General features: G+C 46.7%; 1 protein-coding gene across 1 annotated transcript in view; it reads right to left on the minus strand.

Annotated features, from left to right (window-relative positions):
• Positions 1 to 255: 255 nt before the first annotated feature.
• Positions 256 to 16,223, minus strand: part of ankrd24 (ankyrin repeat domain 24) — a 67,947-nt gene continuing 51,979 nt past the window's right edge. Inside the window, 8 exon segments of the mRNA XM_029001242.1 lie at positions 256 to 864; positions 1,013 to 1,078; positions 3,234 to 3,377; positions 10,750 to 10,926; positions 11,221 to 11,454; positions 11,878 to 12,215; positions 12,375 to 13,119; positions 13,532 to 13,741. Of these exon segments, the coding sequence (XP_028857075.1) occupies positions 790 to 864; positions 1,013 to 1,078; positions 3,234 to 3,377; positions 10,750 to 10,926; positions 11,221 to 11,454; positions 11,878 to 12,215; positions 12,375 to 13,119; positions 13,532 to 13,741 (1,989 nt within the window). The 3' untranslated portion in view covers positions 256 to 789.

Here is a 16,223-nt window from a genome sequence, read left to right on the forward strand (position 1 = left end):
CTTTTAAGGGGAGCAACATTATCTAACATACTACGCAGTGTTAATTCTAGACATTTGGTCGCTTGGTCAAGTCAATGATAGCACAAATAATCATTCTGTAACTCATTCAGTAGGTGTAGATTGGACTTGAATTAGTAAATTAATCTGGAAAATTTGTATTCTCTTTAACTAGCTTTAGTTATGGGAATGAACTGGCTATGACCACAATTTATGTAATAACTTTTATTCAACAAAAAAAATTCTATTATCCCCAATAGTCAGTCAGTACAAAAGATTAATCCAAATCAGTAAATTCAGTGTGAAGTGGCTCAGAATCTTTGATGCTAATTTCTTGAACATACCCTAATCGCTCCCACAGGTTAATTAAAAACATATCGGATACTGATTACGGACCTAGTGGGGCATAGGCGTTAGAAAATAGCATACTGTACTAACAAGGTGTACCTAATAAAATGGCTGTTGAGTGTATTTGATGTCTATTAAAAGACTGGTTTGTATAGTTTGGATTTATCAAATATTTATGACACTAATGCTAATAGATGACAATGACAGCATTAAATTGTGTTCTTCCCCAGTGATTACCAAATATTTTCAGACAGTTGAAAAGCATGTGTGTCTGTGTTAATGTACTATAAAATATAAATAAACAATAACAGCAAATATATGGAAAAATACATGTCCTTTGTCATTTAAATTTAAGTTCTAAAAAAAGCAACCACTTGTTTTTTACACTCATTAAAAAATTAAGGGCTCAACATGACTTCAGTTGGATAGAGGCAGATTAGCTGATTACTGGCTCTGGTTCTTCTGCATCATTCTGAGAATTTCAAGCAGCAAAGCTTGAACATCTTCATCCATGTGACCCTGCATCATAAACACAAAATGATTACTGTAACATCACCGTACAGTAAAACCACACTTTAGAAATCCTTAATCAGGATTTAAATTTAAGTCGTTTAAATCTTAAAACATATACATTTGTTGGACCTTCTAGATAATTAGTCAGTATTACCTGTACTGCAGAAAGCAGGTGTGAACGGTAGATGGCGACGATAGCCTTGTGTTTACACTCCAAGTCCTGAACACAAACAAATAAATCTTAGTTTCAGCACTATTTATATGATCTAATTATTACATACCATTCATTCCAGATGTACAGAAATATAGTCAAATCATCACATGAAATATTCTTATGAAAATAGAATTCCTCTGGGATGTCTCTACACTAGGGCAAGAGGGGGCAATGCCATTTAAACAAACATCCTACCCCCTTAAATTAAACTAAAATTTTGAGAAAGAAAACAATAGATTACCCACACACACAAGAATATACACAAGATTTACTAAAGTAGCTGAACATTTCACTGGAAAAGGGACCAATTAAATAACAGTTTCTTAGCAAGCAGGGAAGAGCAAAAAGGCAGGCTGGGCATACACTGTGCAATTTTTCCTGATCGTTTTCTGTTGTGGGGTAAACACCAATCTCAAACTGTATGAATAAACTGCATATGAAAAAAACAAGCAATATGAACACATCAGGATGGTAGTAGCCTAGTGGGTAACACACTCGTCTATGAACCAGAAGACCCAGGTTCAAATCCCACTTACTACCATTGTGTCCCTGAGCAAGACACTTAACCCTAAGTTGCTCCAGGGGGACTGTCCCCTGTAACTACTAATTGTAAGTCGCTCTGGATAAGGGCGTCTGATAAATGCTGTAAATGTAAATCAGTAGTTATGCTTAACAAAGCGAAATGCGCTGCTTTGGCCATTTGGTAGGCAGAAAAATCCAAAAGGAGTTCAATCAAAATTCATTTGATTTACCAATGTAAAAATATCAACTTTTCTCCTTGTTGTTCCAATCATGACATGTCCCCCTTCCCCTGGGTATTAGGTTTTATGTCTGTGTCTGCATGTGGTGTCATGTGAGGCTGCAACTTCCTGGTAAGTCCTCGTTCCATTGTGTGCACTTGCACACACACTGCTCCCCGGACATCTGACATGGTTGCCCACTGCTCACTCAGGGTGATGGGTTAAATGCAGAGGACAAATTTCACTGTGTGCAACAGCTGGGACCCTATTTTTTTCAGGACAAGACATGGTGAATTGTTTAACCTCATTTTTTGTGTTGCAATAAACTGCACTGCATTGTGCACAGTGTATGCCCAGAGGAAGCAGCAAATCTCTGTCTTAAAAATCTTAGCAACTGGTGAGATAATGAAAAACCGAGACAAAAGGTATAGGTCATTCACTTTACAACCTAGCTAATCACAAACTGAAAGTTAATTCTGTGAGATGCATTCATTTTTAAATTATGCCAACCCTTTTCTTTGTTTTCTTTATATTGGCAATAGTGAGAAGTGTTATTGTTGGCCACCATGTGCCCCCTTCACGTTTCTTTGCCCCGTCATCTATGCCAGTCTAGAACTTGCCCCGATGCAACTGTTCTTTTTTTTTTAGTATTTTTTGGACACCTGTCTGGATTATTGTTAGTTATCATGCTGCAGAATCTGAGTGTTTTGTATGGGCAGAGATTTGTGCCAGTAGAAACTGAAATTGAATTGAATATATATGAATTTGAATTGCACAAACTTAAATTGAATTGTACGAACTGAATCTGAATCTTTATTAACTTGCATCTGAATTCAAAGGAAATTGAAACTGCATTTTACATACCTAAAAAATAAATCAGCTCTTTTAAATCAGTTCTCACACTGAATAGTAATCAATTAAAACAAAACAAAACAATAATTTGAGTACACGTCCATGTTAACAACAACAATAACATTGATTTCTTATATAGCCCAAAATCACATAGAGTATGTCTCAATGGGCCTACAGTTGACACCCCCACAAGCCCTACAGTTGACATTTGCATTTTAATCTTGTATTCTTGTATCCAGAAACCAGGCTGTCTGTGCTGACAAGGGACCAACTGACACCACTTGACATGAGCAAGAAACACTGTTACTACCACAACAAATCAGGATTTCTGTAATACTTATGACTTTTCTCATAAAATGTATCAGGATTCAGTTTGTATGATTCAATTTCAGTTTGTGCAATTCAGATTAATTCGGTTCAAGTTAATTTGCTTCTTCATGAATCCTGGGTCATACTTCGTCCACGCACCCCCATCGTTCCATCATGTTTCATATTTTATTTAAAATTTGGATCAATTATTGGTTAAGACTAGTTCATGGCCCTCACCTGTAGAAAAAAAAATCCCTCACCTGTAGTTTCTGGGTCAGAGTAGTAACTAAATTCTGAAGTGCCACCTGCTGGCCAGAACAACCCCCAAAGGCTGTACCAAGAGGAGGAGTCAGAGCCCCCAGTGCCTCCTTCAGGCGAAAAACCTCCTTTGACAGTTCAGTAATCTTATGCCAGAAACAAACAGATAGACAGTGCAAGGATTTAGAGTAAAATATTGAACTGTTTATCAAAATTGGGTGTATGACTATATGTTAAAGGACAACTATGTGTCTGTGTCAGAAATGTTCACAAGTAATTTGACAAGTCAAGTCTCAAGATTATTGCATTTTTGCACTAGGCTATGCTATTTTGTATGGAGCCCAGGAGGGGCCATGTTAGTTAATTACATTCTTCGCAATAACTATTTTATTTCCTAAATTGTTCTTTAACCATTATTATTTTGGCCTATCAGTATGACAGACCATTAGTTCTTGTGTTGTATACGTTTTTTGGCCCCCTGTGGCTGACCATCAAAGATAGCAACCCGGGAGTCAAGGCCTTGCAGAGATGCACAATCTGACATCTCAGGTGTGTCACTGCTGCCAACACGGTTTGGGAAAATGTGAAAAAAACATGGAAAACCATGAAAAAAAGAAGGTGTTACAATCAAGGCCACCAATCTTAGTGCTTGCAATGCACAGAAACAACAATGAGGCCAGGCTACACAATCTGACATAATTTGCTTTGGTGTGGGTCCTTTGGGTCACCAACAAATTAGGACCAACAAATTAGGACCAACATTTTGGTTGAATTTTCGCCAAGTTGTTGGGCTTTCCATTTGGCATTGTTTCGACATATGGCTTGCCTTGTGGGGTCTATGGGTTGTGTGCAATTTCCCCCCAAAAAACTCAGAACATGTTCTCTTTCAAACATTCGCTCGGTATCTCACTATGGGAAACGCCCTCAGCGTGACCGATCGCGGAAGCACCAATGACACCACGTCCGTCGCAGACGGACCAATGGCAGCTGCACCCCGGGAGCCCCGCCTCCCTATATCAGGTGCCGCCGCCCACCGGAACGGCCTTCTCGCACTCTTCCCCGTGAAGATCTGCGGTCTTTCCTCAGTGCCCGGATTGTGGCTGCCCCCTGCTTACAGTTCACAGGCGAACCGTCAAGGACCTCGCCGCAGAACGCAGGTCTGCGGTCACCCTCCACGTGGTACCGAGAGGTCTTCCTTTGTCTTAGTTTCTGTGGAGGAACAGTGGGCTCACCCCCCGCTGCCCTCCGAATACCGCCTAACGCGTCAAGGCGAGGGGGTAGGAAAGCAGAAATAAAGCGAAAGGACTCAATTCGACGCTAACGCGTTGTGGCGAGTGTCCCCGGCCATTTGGAGCTCTCACCAGGTTCTAATGGCCAGCCCCTCTCCCGCCGGGTCCTCCGGGACAAAGGGCGTCGTGTCCCGCTATTGCCCCGCTGCCTGTGGTTTCAGTATCTCAGGCAAGGACCCGCACCCCATGTGCATCACGTGCATGGGGGTGAAGCACGCTCGGGCGTCGCTTGCGGACCCGGATGGCTGCGCTCACTGCAAAGCCATGTCGGTGAAAACTCTGGAGAGGAGGCTACGTATCGCCGCGTCCACACGCGCCGACTCGTGTCTGCTGCCTAACACCGCGGCGGAGGGCGCCTCAAAACCCCCTCCACCCCGCGCCTCCACGAGTTGGGCGGACATAATGGACGCCGAGTCCCCTATGCTGCCCCCGCTGTTCGACGAGCACGTGTTCGCGGACAGGGAGGAGGCGGACGTCGAGGAGGAGGATGAGGATCAGCTCCTCCGAGACGAGCCAGAGGAGGACGACGAGGATGCCATTCTCCCGGATGCGCAGCCCTCTAGACCTCCCAGCGCTCAGGGCAGCGAGCCCTCCACGGGGGACTTCGGTTTGGTCGAGGTGTGTAAAAGAGCCGCGGCCAAGCTGGGCATTGCATGGCCAGCCCCCCGTGGTGACCTCGGGGTTGAGAGGGACTTTTTCGACGGGAAAAGACTCCCTTCTCGTCCGCCCGCATTCAGCCAATCGCTTCCCGCGGTGCCTGCGTGTGTGACCGAGGTCAGACGGTCCTGGGATAAACCCTTTTCTAACCGCGTTCCCGTCAAGGGCTACTCGGGTTTGGATATTGGCGACATGGAGGAGCTGGGGCTCTCCAGCCCCCCCACGGTCGAGGCTTCGGTGGCTCATCACCTCCACCCGACCAGGAGGGCTTCATTTTCGTCAACAGGACCGTCGCTCCCAGGTAAAATGGATCGCTTTACCGCGTCCATTTATCAGAAGATTAAATCTTCCGCGCTTTCCGCCAGGGCGCTAAACGTGACCTCGCTCCTGACGGCGTACCAAGCCGAACTGCTCGAGGAGCTGGGAAAGCAGCTGGACTCTGGCAACCCCGATCCAGCGACCTGGGTGGAGATCTGCATGATCTCAGACCTGAATCTGCGCACTTCACGCGGCGCGATTCAGAGTTGTGGCCGTACAATGGGTCTCGCCGTCGCGGGTGAGCGCTCGTTGTGGTTAAACTTATCCAGTCTCACCGACCGGGAGAAGGTTGAATTTCTCGACGCGCCGGTGGACTGTAAGAACCTTTTCGGCCCAACAGTCGAGGCAATGCGGCAGAGATGCGATCTCCAGAAGAAAGAAGGAGAAGCCTTCGACTTCTGTCTGCCTCGCAAGCCGGCGCCGCGCGCCCCTCCCCCGCCCCCCCGCCCGGGACCCCCGCCTCAACACCGGGGTTTCCGATCTGACTTCAGGTCACCTGGCCCGCGAGCCACGGGGAGGGCAGCTGAACCCCGAGCTCAACACCGGGCTACCAGCTCCAGACAGGGGACAAAGCCGTCATACGCGGCGGTTGCTGCACAGCACCGCCCGGCTCCTCCCCCCAGCGGTAAGAAGCGCCGGCAGACCTAGGGATTCGTTTCCCTCACAGCAGGGGCGTCGCCAGCACCACGTGGTCTCTGGCCTCCCCCCTCCCTTGACCGACGTCACACTCGCCCCTCCCCCAGCAAAACGGCGACGGTGTGCACGTCGGCAGTACGTTCTGTTCAATGTTCAGCGGCCACTTTTGTTCCCCCGCTTCATTGCAGGACCAAAGCACCAGTTCACATCGTGCTTCCACTTACGCCCTCCCCTCAGCTCGTTCGGTCGAGCTTGAGAGTGGAGCGGGTAAGGCGGGTTTGTCCCTGTTCATTTTCCCCTTGCCGTTCTCAGGGTTCATTAAAAATGGTGCTGCCGCATCCACGCCTAGGGCTGAGGGCGCAGGCGCACGAACGAAAACGAAACTTAAGCGGAGAGTGTCATGCCTCTGCGCCTCCACCAGATGGTGCTCACGCGCCGCTGGTGGGGCAGATGAACCCCCTTGCGCGCCGTTTCGACAGCTGGCGCGCATGCGCAGTTCACCCCTGGGTCCTGGCGACGGTAGGGAAAGGTTACAGGCTGCAGTTTGCGGCACGTCCCCCCGCGTTCATCGGGGTGGTTTCGTCGCTGGCAACTGGGGATGCCGCTCAGGTTTTGGAGGCAGAAATAACCTCCCTACTGAGCAAACGGGCAATTAGGCCCGTCCCCATGGAGGAAATGCAGCGGGGTTTTTATTCTCGCTATTTCCTGGTTCCAAAGCGGGACGGAGGGCTCCGCCCTATTCTGGACCTGCGTGTTCTCAACAAACACCTCAGGCGGTTCAGATTCAGAATGCTCACTCACAAGGGCCTGTTTCGCTCGGTTCGTCCCGGCGACTGGTTCACTACAGTGGACCTGCAGGACGCGTATTTTCACATCGGAATCTATCCTGCCCACAGGCGGTATCTCCGGTTCTGTTTCCACGGTGTGGCTTACGAGTTTCTCACGGTTCCGTTCGGCCTGAGCCTCGCGCCCCGTGTGTTCAGCAAATGTATAGAAGCAGCTCTGACCCCGCTCAGATCCTCGGGCGTCAGGGTTCTGGCTTATCTGGACGACTATCTGCTCTGCGCCCGATCGCGCGAGCAGGCAGTGCACGAAACGAAAGTGCTGGTGACCCACCTCACCAGCCTGGGTTTCAGTATAAACTACGCCAAGAGCACACTGGTTCCGTCCCAGACCGTAGAATATCTGGGCCTCCAGATAAATTCTGTGTCTTTTCGCGCTTCACTGTCCGAGAGACGCGTACTGTCGTTAAAACAGTGCGTTGGTCTGTTCAGCAGCGGCAGAGCGGTCCAGTTCAGGACCTGCCTGCGCCTGCTGGGGCTCATGGCTTCTACTGTGGCAGTGGTCCCGCTGGGACTGTTGAACATGAGGGAATTTCAGCGCTGGGTGTTAGCGCTGCGTCTCTGTCCCCGTCGGCACCTCGGCCGTTCTGTCACGGTCTCGGAGGACTGCCTCACGGCTCTCCGCTGGTGGCAGAGGGCGGGCAATTATTTGTCCGGCGCGCCACTGGGTGTCGTGTCCGTAAGGAAGACGGTGACCACGGACGCCTCCCTCACGGGCTGGGGCGCCGTGTTCGAAGGCAGGACGGTCAACGGGCTCTGGCCATCACGGCTTCGGGACGCCCATATAAACTACCTGGAGCTGTTGGCAGTTTTTCACGCTGTGGTGCATTTTCTCCCCCACCTGCGGGGCTGTCATGTTCTTATCAGGACGGACAATACAACCGCGGTGGCATATGTCAACCGGCAGGGCGGGACGCGCTCACGCCGTCTGCACGGTCTGGCGCGGAGATTAATTCTTTGGAGTTACGCGCACCTTGCGTCACTGCGTGCGACGCATGTGCCGGGTTTGGTGAATTCGGGGGCGGACCTCCTCTCCAGGGGGAACCCCCTGTACGGCGAGTGGAGGCTCCACCCTCAGGTGGTTACTCAGATCTGGGAGAGGTTCGGCAGGGCTGCCGTAGATCTCTTCGCCTCGCGCGGAGACGCGCAGTGTCCCCTGTTCTTCTCTCTGAAAGACAGCGACGCGCCGTTGGGGGTGGACGCGCTGGCGCACCCGTGGCCGGACGCGCCGATGTACGCGTTCCCACCCCTGAGCCTGATTTGCCCCACACTCTCGCGAGTGAGAGAGGGCGGTCTGACTCTCCTGCTGGTGGTCCCCCGCTGGCCTGGGAGGCCGTGGCTGGCGGAGATATTTCAGCTTCTGTGGGACGAGCCCTGGCAGCTCCCGCCGCGCAGGGACCTTCTGTCACAAGCGCGCGGGGAGATTTTCCACCCCTCTCCAGGTTTGCTGAATTTGTGGGTCTGGCCCGTGAGAGGCTGAATTTGGACGCGGCTGGTCTCCCTGCCAGGGTGATCACCACCATCCAGAGTGCCAGGGCTCCATCCACGTGCACACTGTATGACGGCAAGTGGCGCGTTTTTGAACAGTGGTGCGAACAGAGGCGGGTTGTGCCCTTTGTGTGTTCGGTTACTGTGGTGATATGTTTCCTGCAGGACATGTTGGACAAGGGCAGGGCATTTTCCACTGTTAAAGTGTATCTAGCTGCTATAGCAGCATGCCACGTGGGGTTTGACAACACGTCTGTTGGTCAGCATCCTCTCGTGCGCCGTTTTATGAAAGGTGCCCGCCGGCTCCGGCCGGCTAGTCAGCTTTTCGTCCCTTCGTGGGACTTGCCCCTGGTCCTGCAGATGTTCTCAGGACCTCCTTTTGAGCCTCTGGAACAAGTGAGTGTGAAACTCCTGACCCTCAAGACAGCTTTGCTTCTCGCGCTGTCCTCAGCGAAGCGGGTGAGTGAGATTCATGCGTTCTCTGTTCATCCTTCTTGTATGAACTTCGGCCTGGGCGATGCTAGAGTTGTGCTGTTACCTAACCCTGCATTTGTTCCCAAGGTTGTTAACTCTGCTTATAATTGTAGCGCCGTGGAGCTGAGCGCTTTTCACCCCCCTCCATTTGCTTCAGAAGAAGATCGGAGGCTGCATTGTTTGTGTCCGGTACGTGCTTTGCGGGTTTACACGGACCGTACCAGAGCTTTCAGGAGGAGTGACCAGCTGTTTGTGTCCTGGGCTCCTCCATACAGAGGTAAGCCGATTTCATCTCAGCGGTTATCGCGCTGGCTGGTACGGCTATCGGCATGGCCTACCATGCACGGGGTCTCCCGCCCCCGCAGGGGCTTAGGGCTCATTCCACTAGAGCCACGGCTACCTCTTGGGCTTTATTCAGGGGTGTTTCTGTACGTGATATTTGTGCTGCTGCTAGCTGGGCTACGCCACACACATTTATTAGGTTTTACCGACTCGACGTCACAGCCCCGCCGCTCGCGCACGCTGTGCTTAGTGTCGGTGCCGCTGATTAGTGTTGTTTCGGCTCCGTGTGCGTCCGGACGGAGGTACTTCGGAAAGCATGCAATACGGGAGTTGGCCATATCTTTCCCATAGTGAGATACCGAGCGAATGTTTGAAAGAGAACGTGAGGTTACTTGACGTAACCCCGGTTCTCTGATAACATGAGTGAGGTATCTCACTGCTTTCCCCTCCTTGCATTTTGGCACGGGGAAGAGCATGCTAGAGAAGGCCGTTCCGGTGGGCGGCGGCACCTGATATAGGGAGGCGGGGCTCCCGGGGTGCAGCTGCCATTGGTCCGTCTGCGACGGACGTGGTGTCATTGGTGCTTCCGCGATCGGTCACGCTGAGGGCGTTTCCCATAGTGAGATACCTCACTCATGTTATCAGAGAACCGGGGTTACGTCAAGTAACCTCACGTTTCACCTTTTCGTACTTTGTGGCCAGATGGTTAGACATTGGCCAAGCGGTTAAGGAAGCGCCCCTGTAATCAGAAGGTTGCCTGTTTGATGGGTTAAAAGCAGAGGACACATTTCATTGTGTGCACCGATTGCTGTGCTGTGTATCACAATGACACTTTCACTTTCATACAAAGATTCATTTGGTGTTGACACGCCAATACCAATGTTGACATATGACTTGCTTTGGTCTGACTTGCGGATTATGCACAGTTTTGAAAAGTGTCAATTGGAGGGAAAGTGTTTTTGGCACTTAGTTCAGGTCGTACCGGAGCACACACACCAGCAAGCTATATGTCAAAAATAAGTACTTTATTGGGTGAGGTGTGCTATTACTTTTATTAGTGATCTGAGTGGATGTGGCTGAGCTAAAACTGTCAAATCCCAAATAGGAATGCATTGAATGCAAATTTTAGCATTGGTAGCATTTTAAAAACACACCCTGCTCACAGACACTTTGACCCCCGGGAGTCACCCTTGATGTGTTCAAGCACGTGGCATCTTTTTTTTGGCATTTCTCTTTCTCCATTGAATCCCATTAATTTTGTCTCTGATTATGGCCTTGTATCCTGCTTGCACACGGTTCAACCAAAACCCGTAAAATTTTGCATGGTGGGTCAGATATCCTGAACGAGTAAATGGGGTTCATTTTTAACCCATTCTTTTCGCTTTCCCATTCCTTTCGTTACATAACTTGCTGAGGGCAAGTCTAAAGTCAAGTCACAAGTCATTTTTTGTGTAACTTAAGTGCGACTTGAGTCTGAGTCTGGTCTGTGTGTGTGTGTGTGCGTGTGTGTGCGCACGCATATGAATGCCTACCCTGCGGTCTTTCTCTTTAATGAGGTTCTGTGAGTGATGGATTTCCTGGTGTAGCTGTTGGACATGGCTAGACTGTGCTTGCAGGTCAGAAAGCTGCTGCTGCACTACAGCCAACTGTGCCTCAGCCACCTGCCTCTCACTCTTATTGAACAAGGCCTCCCTCTGCACCTGAAACACCTGTGAGAGAAATGTGAGAGAAATAGAGAGTCAGTGTGAGAGAAATAGACTGCTGTGAGTTACGCAATACGTGTGCAGAAGATATCAGAGATTTTCACTTTTAAAACAGTCTGTGTTACAGTTGATATGTTTGAAATGTTAAATAATTTCAGATTTAAACATTTGTGAGACATTAATCTAAAGCATATACTTCATTTAACCTAGTGTGTATGCTTTACTCCTTATGAATCACCAGAATCTTTTTCATTTGCTAGTGTAAATAACCTCTCTGTGGAAAAAAAATCACAGGCTGACCTCAGTGCAGGTCTTCTCATGTTTACATGTGAGGTTAGCAAAGCGCGCTGTCAATGTGTTTATTTCAGCTTGCAGGGAGAGACGTTGGGCCATGTGGTCCTCCTGTGACACCAGACCTTGCTGCATTGCTTTCTGGGATTTGAGGTCCTTTAGCTCTGTATCCTTCTCATTCAGAGCATCTTGTGCTACCTGTGCACTTCTTACACTCTCCTCTAATGAGCGCTGAAGTTCTGTCTGAGTAGGAAATACATTGTGAACCATAACAAATTAATGATTTTTGTAAATGATAAAATCAGATAAATAATTTGTAATTGTGCAAAAGCTTTATTTTCATATCTATGATGTGATATCTGAATACAAATATTTATGCTGTTAATTTTGACAGTGTTTCATTATTTATCAATAAAGTCAATATTTATGTAAAATACCGAGTCAAATTTAATTTTGTACTGCTTTACCTTCATGTATAGCATAATTTTAAAACGTTTGGGTTGTATAAAAAAATCAAATACCATAACATGTTACCCTTTATTCCACTGTATTACTGTCCAACCTAAATATTAGATATTTAGATTATCATAAATTATAAATAATATAAATACATACATTTTAAATAATATAAAATTATAAATAATGATTTGACTTCAACTCCCTCACCTTATCCCTCTCATGCTCCTCTTCCTTACTAACAAGTTTGTGCTGTGCTGCCTGTAACTCTTCCTCCATTCTGGTCATTTCAGTCTGAGCATGGCATCTGAGAGTGTGTTCTTCTTGAAGCTCATGTGTTGTCCGGACCAGCTGCTCTGACAAGGCTGCCATAGCCTCCTGGTGCTGGGATAAAGGTACTGCATCCTTCATCTTCAAGGCATCCTGAACCCTGCCTTCTCGCTCTGCACACAGGCAGTCTAGTGCCTGAGCAGCTTCCTGTCGCACCACCTCCAGTTCCTCCTTCACTGACGCCAGTGTCCTACCACCTGTGATCTGTAAGGATTGCTCTGATTGGACACAATGAAGGTATTAAGTTGTGGGGGTAGGAAGCTTTTATTCAGGGCCTAATTCAAGGAATTAACTTGCTCTGCATCCTCATCTCACACTAACACACAAAGGAGGAGAGAGAGAGACAGAAAGCTTGGAACTCCACTTTACTAGCTCACCTGACATGATTGACGGTTCAGATTCTTCTGAATGGTCATCATCTTCTTCTTCTTCATCATGCTCATTCATATGGGTTGGGGACCGTAGTCTCTCCAGTTCCAGCAAAGCATTGTTGAGCCTCAAGGCTAGCTGTGCCCTTTCTCTATCCAGTTGGTCCAGCTGAAAGCCGAGGGAAATACGCACCTCATCCAGTTCCTCCTGAGGCACACAAACTCTCAGCTGCATTTCCAGCTCCTCCACCCTAGCCTGGAGCTGTTGCACCTTCTCACTTTCTTCCTGCACCTGCTCTTCTCTCCCCCCCCCAGCTTTCTGCAACTTTTCTGCCAGTGATACCTCCAGCTCATTTATGCTTTCCTTCAGTTTCTTCACAGTCTCACTCTCTTCATTCCTTTTTTCTCTGTGCTCCATTTCCTCCTTGGTCTTTTCTGTCAGGGCCTCTGTCTCTAACTCCTCAACCTTCTCCTGAAGATTTCTGATAATGTTCTCTGTGCTGATGCATTGAGCCTCTCTCTCTGTGAGTGCAGCCTCCAACTCTTTGACTCTTTGTTGTAGCTGTTGGTTGTCTGGAATACTCTCAACCCTCCCAGCAGATCCCCCTTCAGCTTGCTCCACTGAGGAAACTCCAACTTGCACCTGCTCCCTCAGATGTTTCAGTTCAGCCTGTGTCTGGATCAGCTGCTCTTCCAAACTGTTCACACGCAGGTTCTGTCTCTCCTTCATGTCTCCTTCTTCCCCATCCTCTTTGTATGTCTCATTTTCCTTCTGCATGAATTTCTCCTTAGTCCTGAAACCACATTATATATATCATCAAAAAGCATCCAAATACAGCATGCTTACTGTAAATATTTTCATAAATGTCTTGTTTTTGCAAATTTCAACTGGGCAGCGAATTACTGCATAGCACTTTTTCAGCATCATTTATCAAAAAATTATGATACAAGTAACATTTGAAATATTGTGCCCGGGTCTCACAACTAATAAATGCTTTTGTTTTGTATTTTTTGGGCATTCCTTCTTCCCCAGTGACTTACAAAAAAATGCTATCTTTGGTCATTGTTAGCTAAGAAACTTCATAACAACTACAATTCATAAACAACTACACACACACACCAACAACCAATGCAATCTGGCAACACCGAGGCAGGTCCATTCAAATTTCTTCAGGAATTTTGGTTTCTAGTTTCTTTTTTTCTTATTACCCCGACTCTTCTGCTGTGCTGTAAGCCACAGCTGTAGCTTGGACATTATAACATTGCTCCTGTAGTTTCTCCAACTCTGTTTTCAGTGAGTTATACAGCGCAGTGGGCACAAAATCAGGCCCAGGGTTCTGCATGTCGGTTTCATCTTTCTCATATGTCTCCAGCATCTACAGTGGGAAAACAACCACAAACACGCCATGCACAATTAGTCAGATACCTATAATGAATATAACTGTGTAGTGGTTTTCTTCTGCATTTTGTATTTCTTTTTTTTTTCTCCTTGGACGGCAAATGATGAGATGACACCACAAGATCACTCAACACCTTTATTGCTCTCACTGCGCAGGAAGCAAACCATATAGTCACAAAATCGTGTATCTCTCTTTCCTGCACCTCTCACTGTCCAAGACATGTCCAGTTGGATGTAATAATAACATAACATATATACAATTTACAGCGTTGCATAACCTGCACAGAAAGCAAACCATACGGTCACAAAATCGCATATCTCACCCTTCCTGCTCCAATATACAATATACATTATAAAAACATGTGCACACTAACGAAATATTTCTAATATGTACCAGGGCATTGAAAATGGGTCATGGTTGGGTATTCCAACATGACACTGATGCAAAACACACGGCCAAGGAAACAAAGGATTGGCGCAAGAAGACACATATTAAGGTCTTGGAGTGGCCTAGCCAGTCTCCAGACCTTAATCTCATAAAAAAAACCTGTGGAGAGAGCTGAAGGCTTGTGTTGCCAAACATCAGCCACAAAACATAAATGAGTTGGATCTGCAAAGAAGAGTGGGACAAAATCCCCCCTGAGATATGTACAAACCTTTTAGAAAAATAGAAGGAAACAAAGAAAGTGATTGTCATTGTGAAACACTGCAGCACAGCACACGTGCACACAATCAAATGTGTCTTCTGCTTTTAACCCTTCGTGAGCAGTAGGCAGCCATGACAGGTGCCCAGAAACCCAGTGGGGCAGACAGTTCTTTGCTCAGTGGCATCTCAGTGACACCTTGTGGCCAGCTAGAAGAAATTTTGCTGACTGATGGGTTATGGATGGTTACTTTTTCATGAATGAAAATGGTAATTAATTTGTAACTTTTTTAAAGTATATTTTTTCTAGTTTTTTTGGCCAGAAAAAAAAAACAGAAACATTTCTGTTCAAATAAACCTATCATTGAAATATTGACTGATTTTTTTCTTTGTTAAAGAAGAGTGCTGCATTGGACCAACTTTATCAACCCAAAAAAGTGTGTGACATAATTTTGGCCTTTGTGGATAGCGCCAGACAACCAGGTTCCTGCTGGTGCTCAGCAGCATTATGATCTGATGCAGAGAGAGAGAGACGCAGTAGATGAAGACAGGACATCATTCGCTATGTTCTAAAATGTGAGCAATATATAATTTTTCTTGGCATGTGTGCTATGAAAATTAGACAAAATGTTTCACTTTCACTTACAGTACAGCCCAAAAGTTTGCACACACTTTATGGACATTTTATGTGGACCGTACGACTTTTGTGTAAAGTTCTGGCAATTGCCACACACCTGTGGGCTAGTTCATTCCACTTTCTAAGCTGCCAAACAGCACCATTTTATTCCTCACCACCTGAATAAACATCTTCATTCTTTGAGTAATTTCAGTGCAATAGTAATACTAAAAATACTTTAAAAAGTCTTGCCTACCTCAGTTGTAATGATGCTGATTTCCACTTCAGAGAAATTCTTTTTGCCTCTTTCCATTCATTCATGTTGTAATCATTTGTGGTGCAGCCACAAAAATTATGCTTGGTTTCAGACATCAGATTTATGAAGATGGACACACATGAAACCATGTGTACCATGAATTTTACATCCCAAATATAAGGTCATACGGATAAATACCCTAGACTTAGATGAAGATCTGATCACAAGATATCTAACCATGAAATTTAAAAAGGTTCACATACATTTTCTGGCCACTGTATACACACAAAAGGTCTAACTCTGGAGTAAAATAATGAATAGAAAAAATAATTTAACACCAGAACTCCCAGAGAAGGGGCCATTTGGCCCGGTTGTTTTAACCTAATATCCTTAATTTAAATTCAAATTTTATTTGACACATACATAGTCATACAGGGTATGATATGCAGTGAAATGCTTTTTGCGACTGCTACAGACCACAGAATTGCAAATGTTGCAAGTATACAATGAACACCAATATGCAAATATTGCAAACATAACCAAATATTACACTTTTAGGTCTTTAACATAAAATATGTGTAACAGGTAGGGTGTAGGTGTGCAAATGAGTGAAAAGACAATGTTTAAAAAAAGAGCAGTAAAGTAAAAAGCGCAAGGAATTTGTGCAAAGTGATTTGTGCAGAGTGATTAGTCCAGAGTGATTGAAGGTGAAAGTGCTTGAGTTCTATGTGCTCGGACAGCCTGTGGAAAGAAGCTCCTCCTCATTCTCTCTGTGTTGGACTTCAGGGAGCGAAAGTGCTTCCCTGATCGCAGCAGAAAGAAGAGTCCATTGTTGGGGTGGCTGAGGTACGAATGATTCGTACCTCTCTTGAACCACTCTCTGTAGGGCTTGCCTGTCCTGCATGGTGCTGTTCCGGAACTAGGTTGAGATATTTCACGCCAGA

The sequence above is a fragment of the Denticeps clupeoides genome, chromosome 13 (genome assembly GCF_900700375.1).
Source record: "Denticeps clupeoides chromosome 13, fDenClu1.1, whole genome shotgun sequence".
Taxonomy (NCBI): domain Eukaryota; kingdom Metazoa; phylum Chordata; class Actinopteri; order Clupeiformes; family Denticipitidae; genus Denticeps; species Denticeps clupeoides.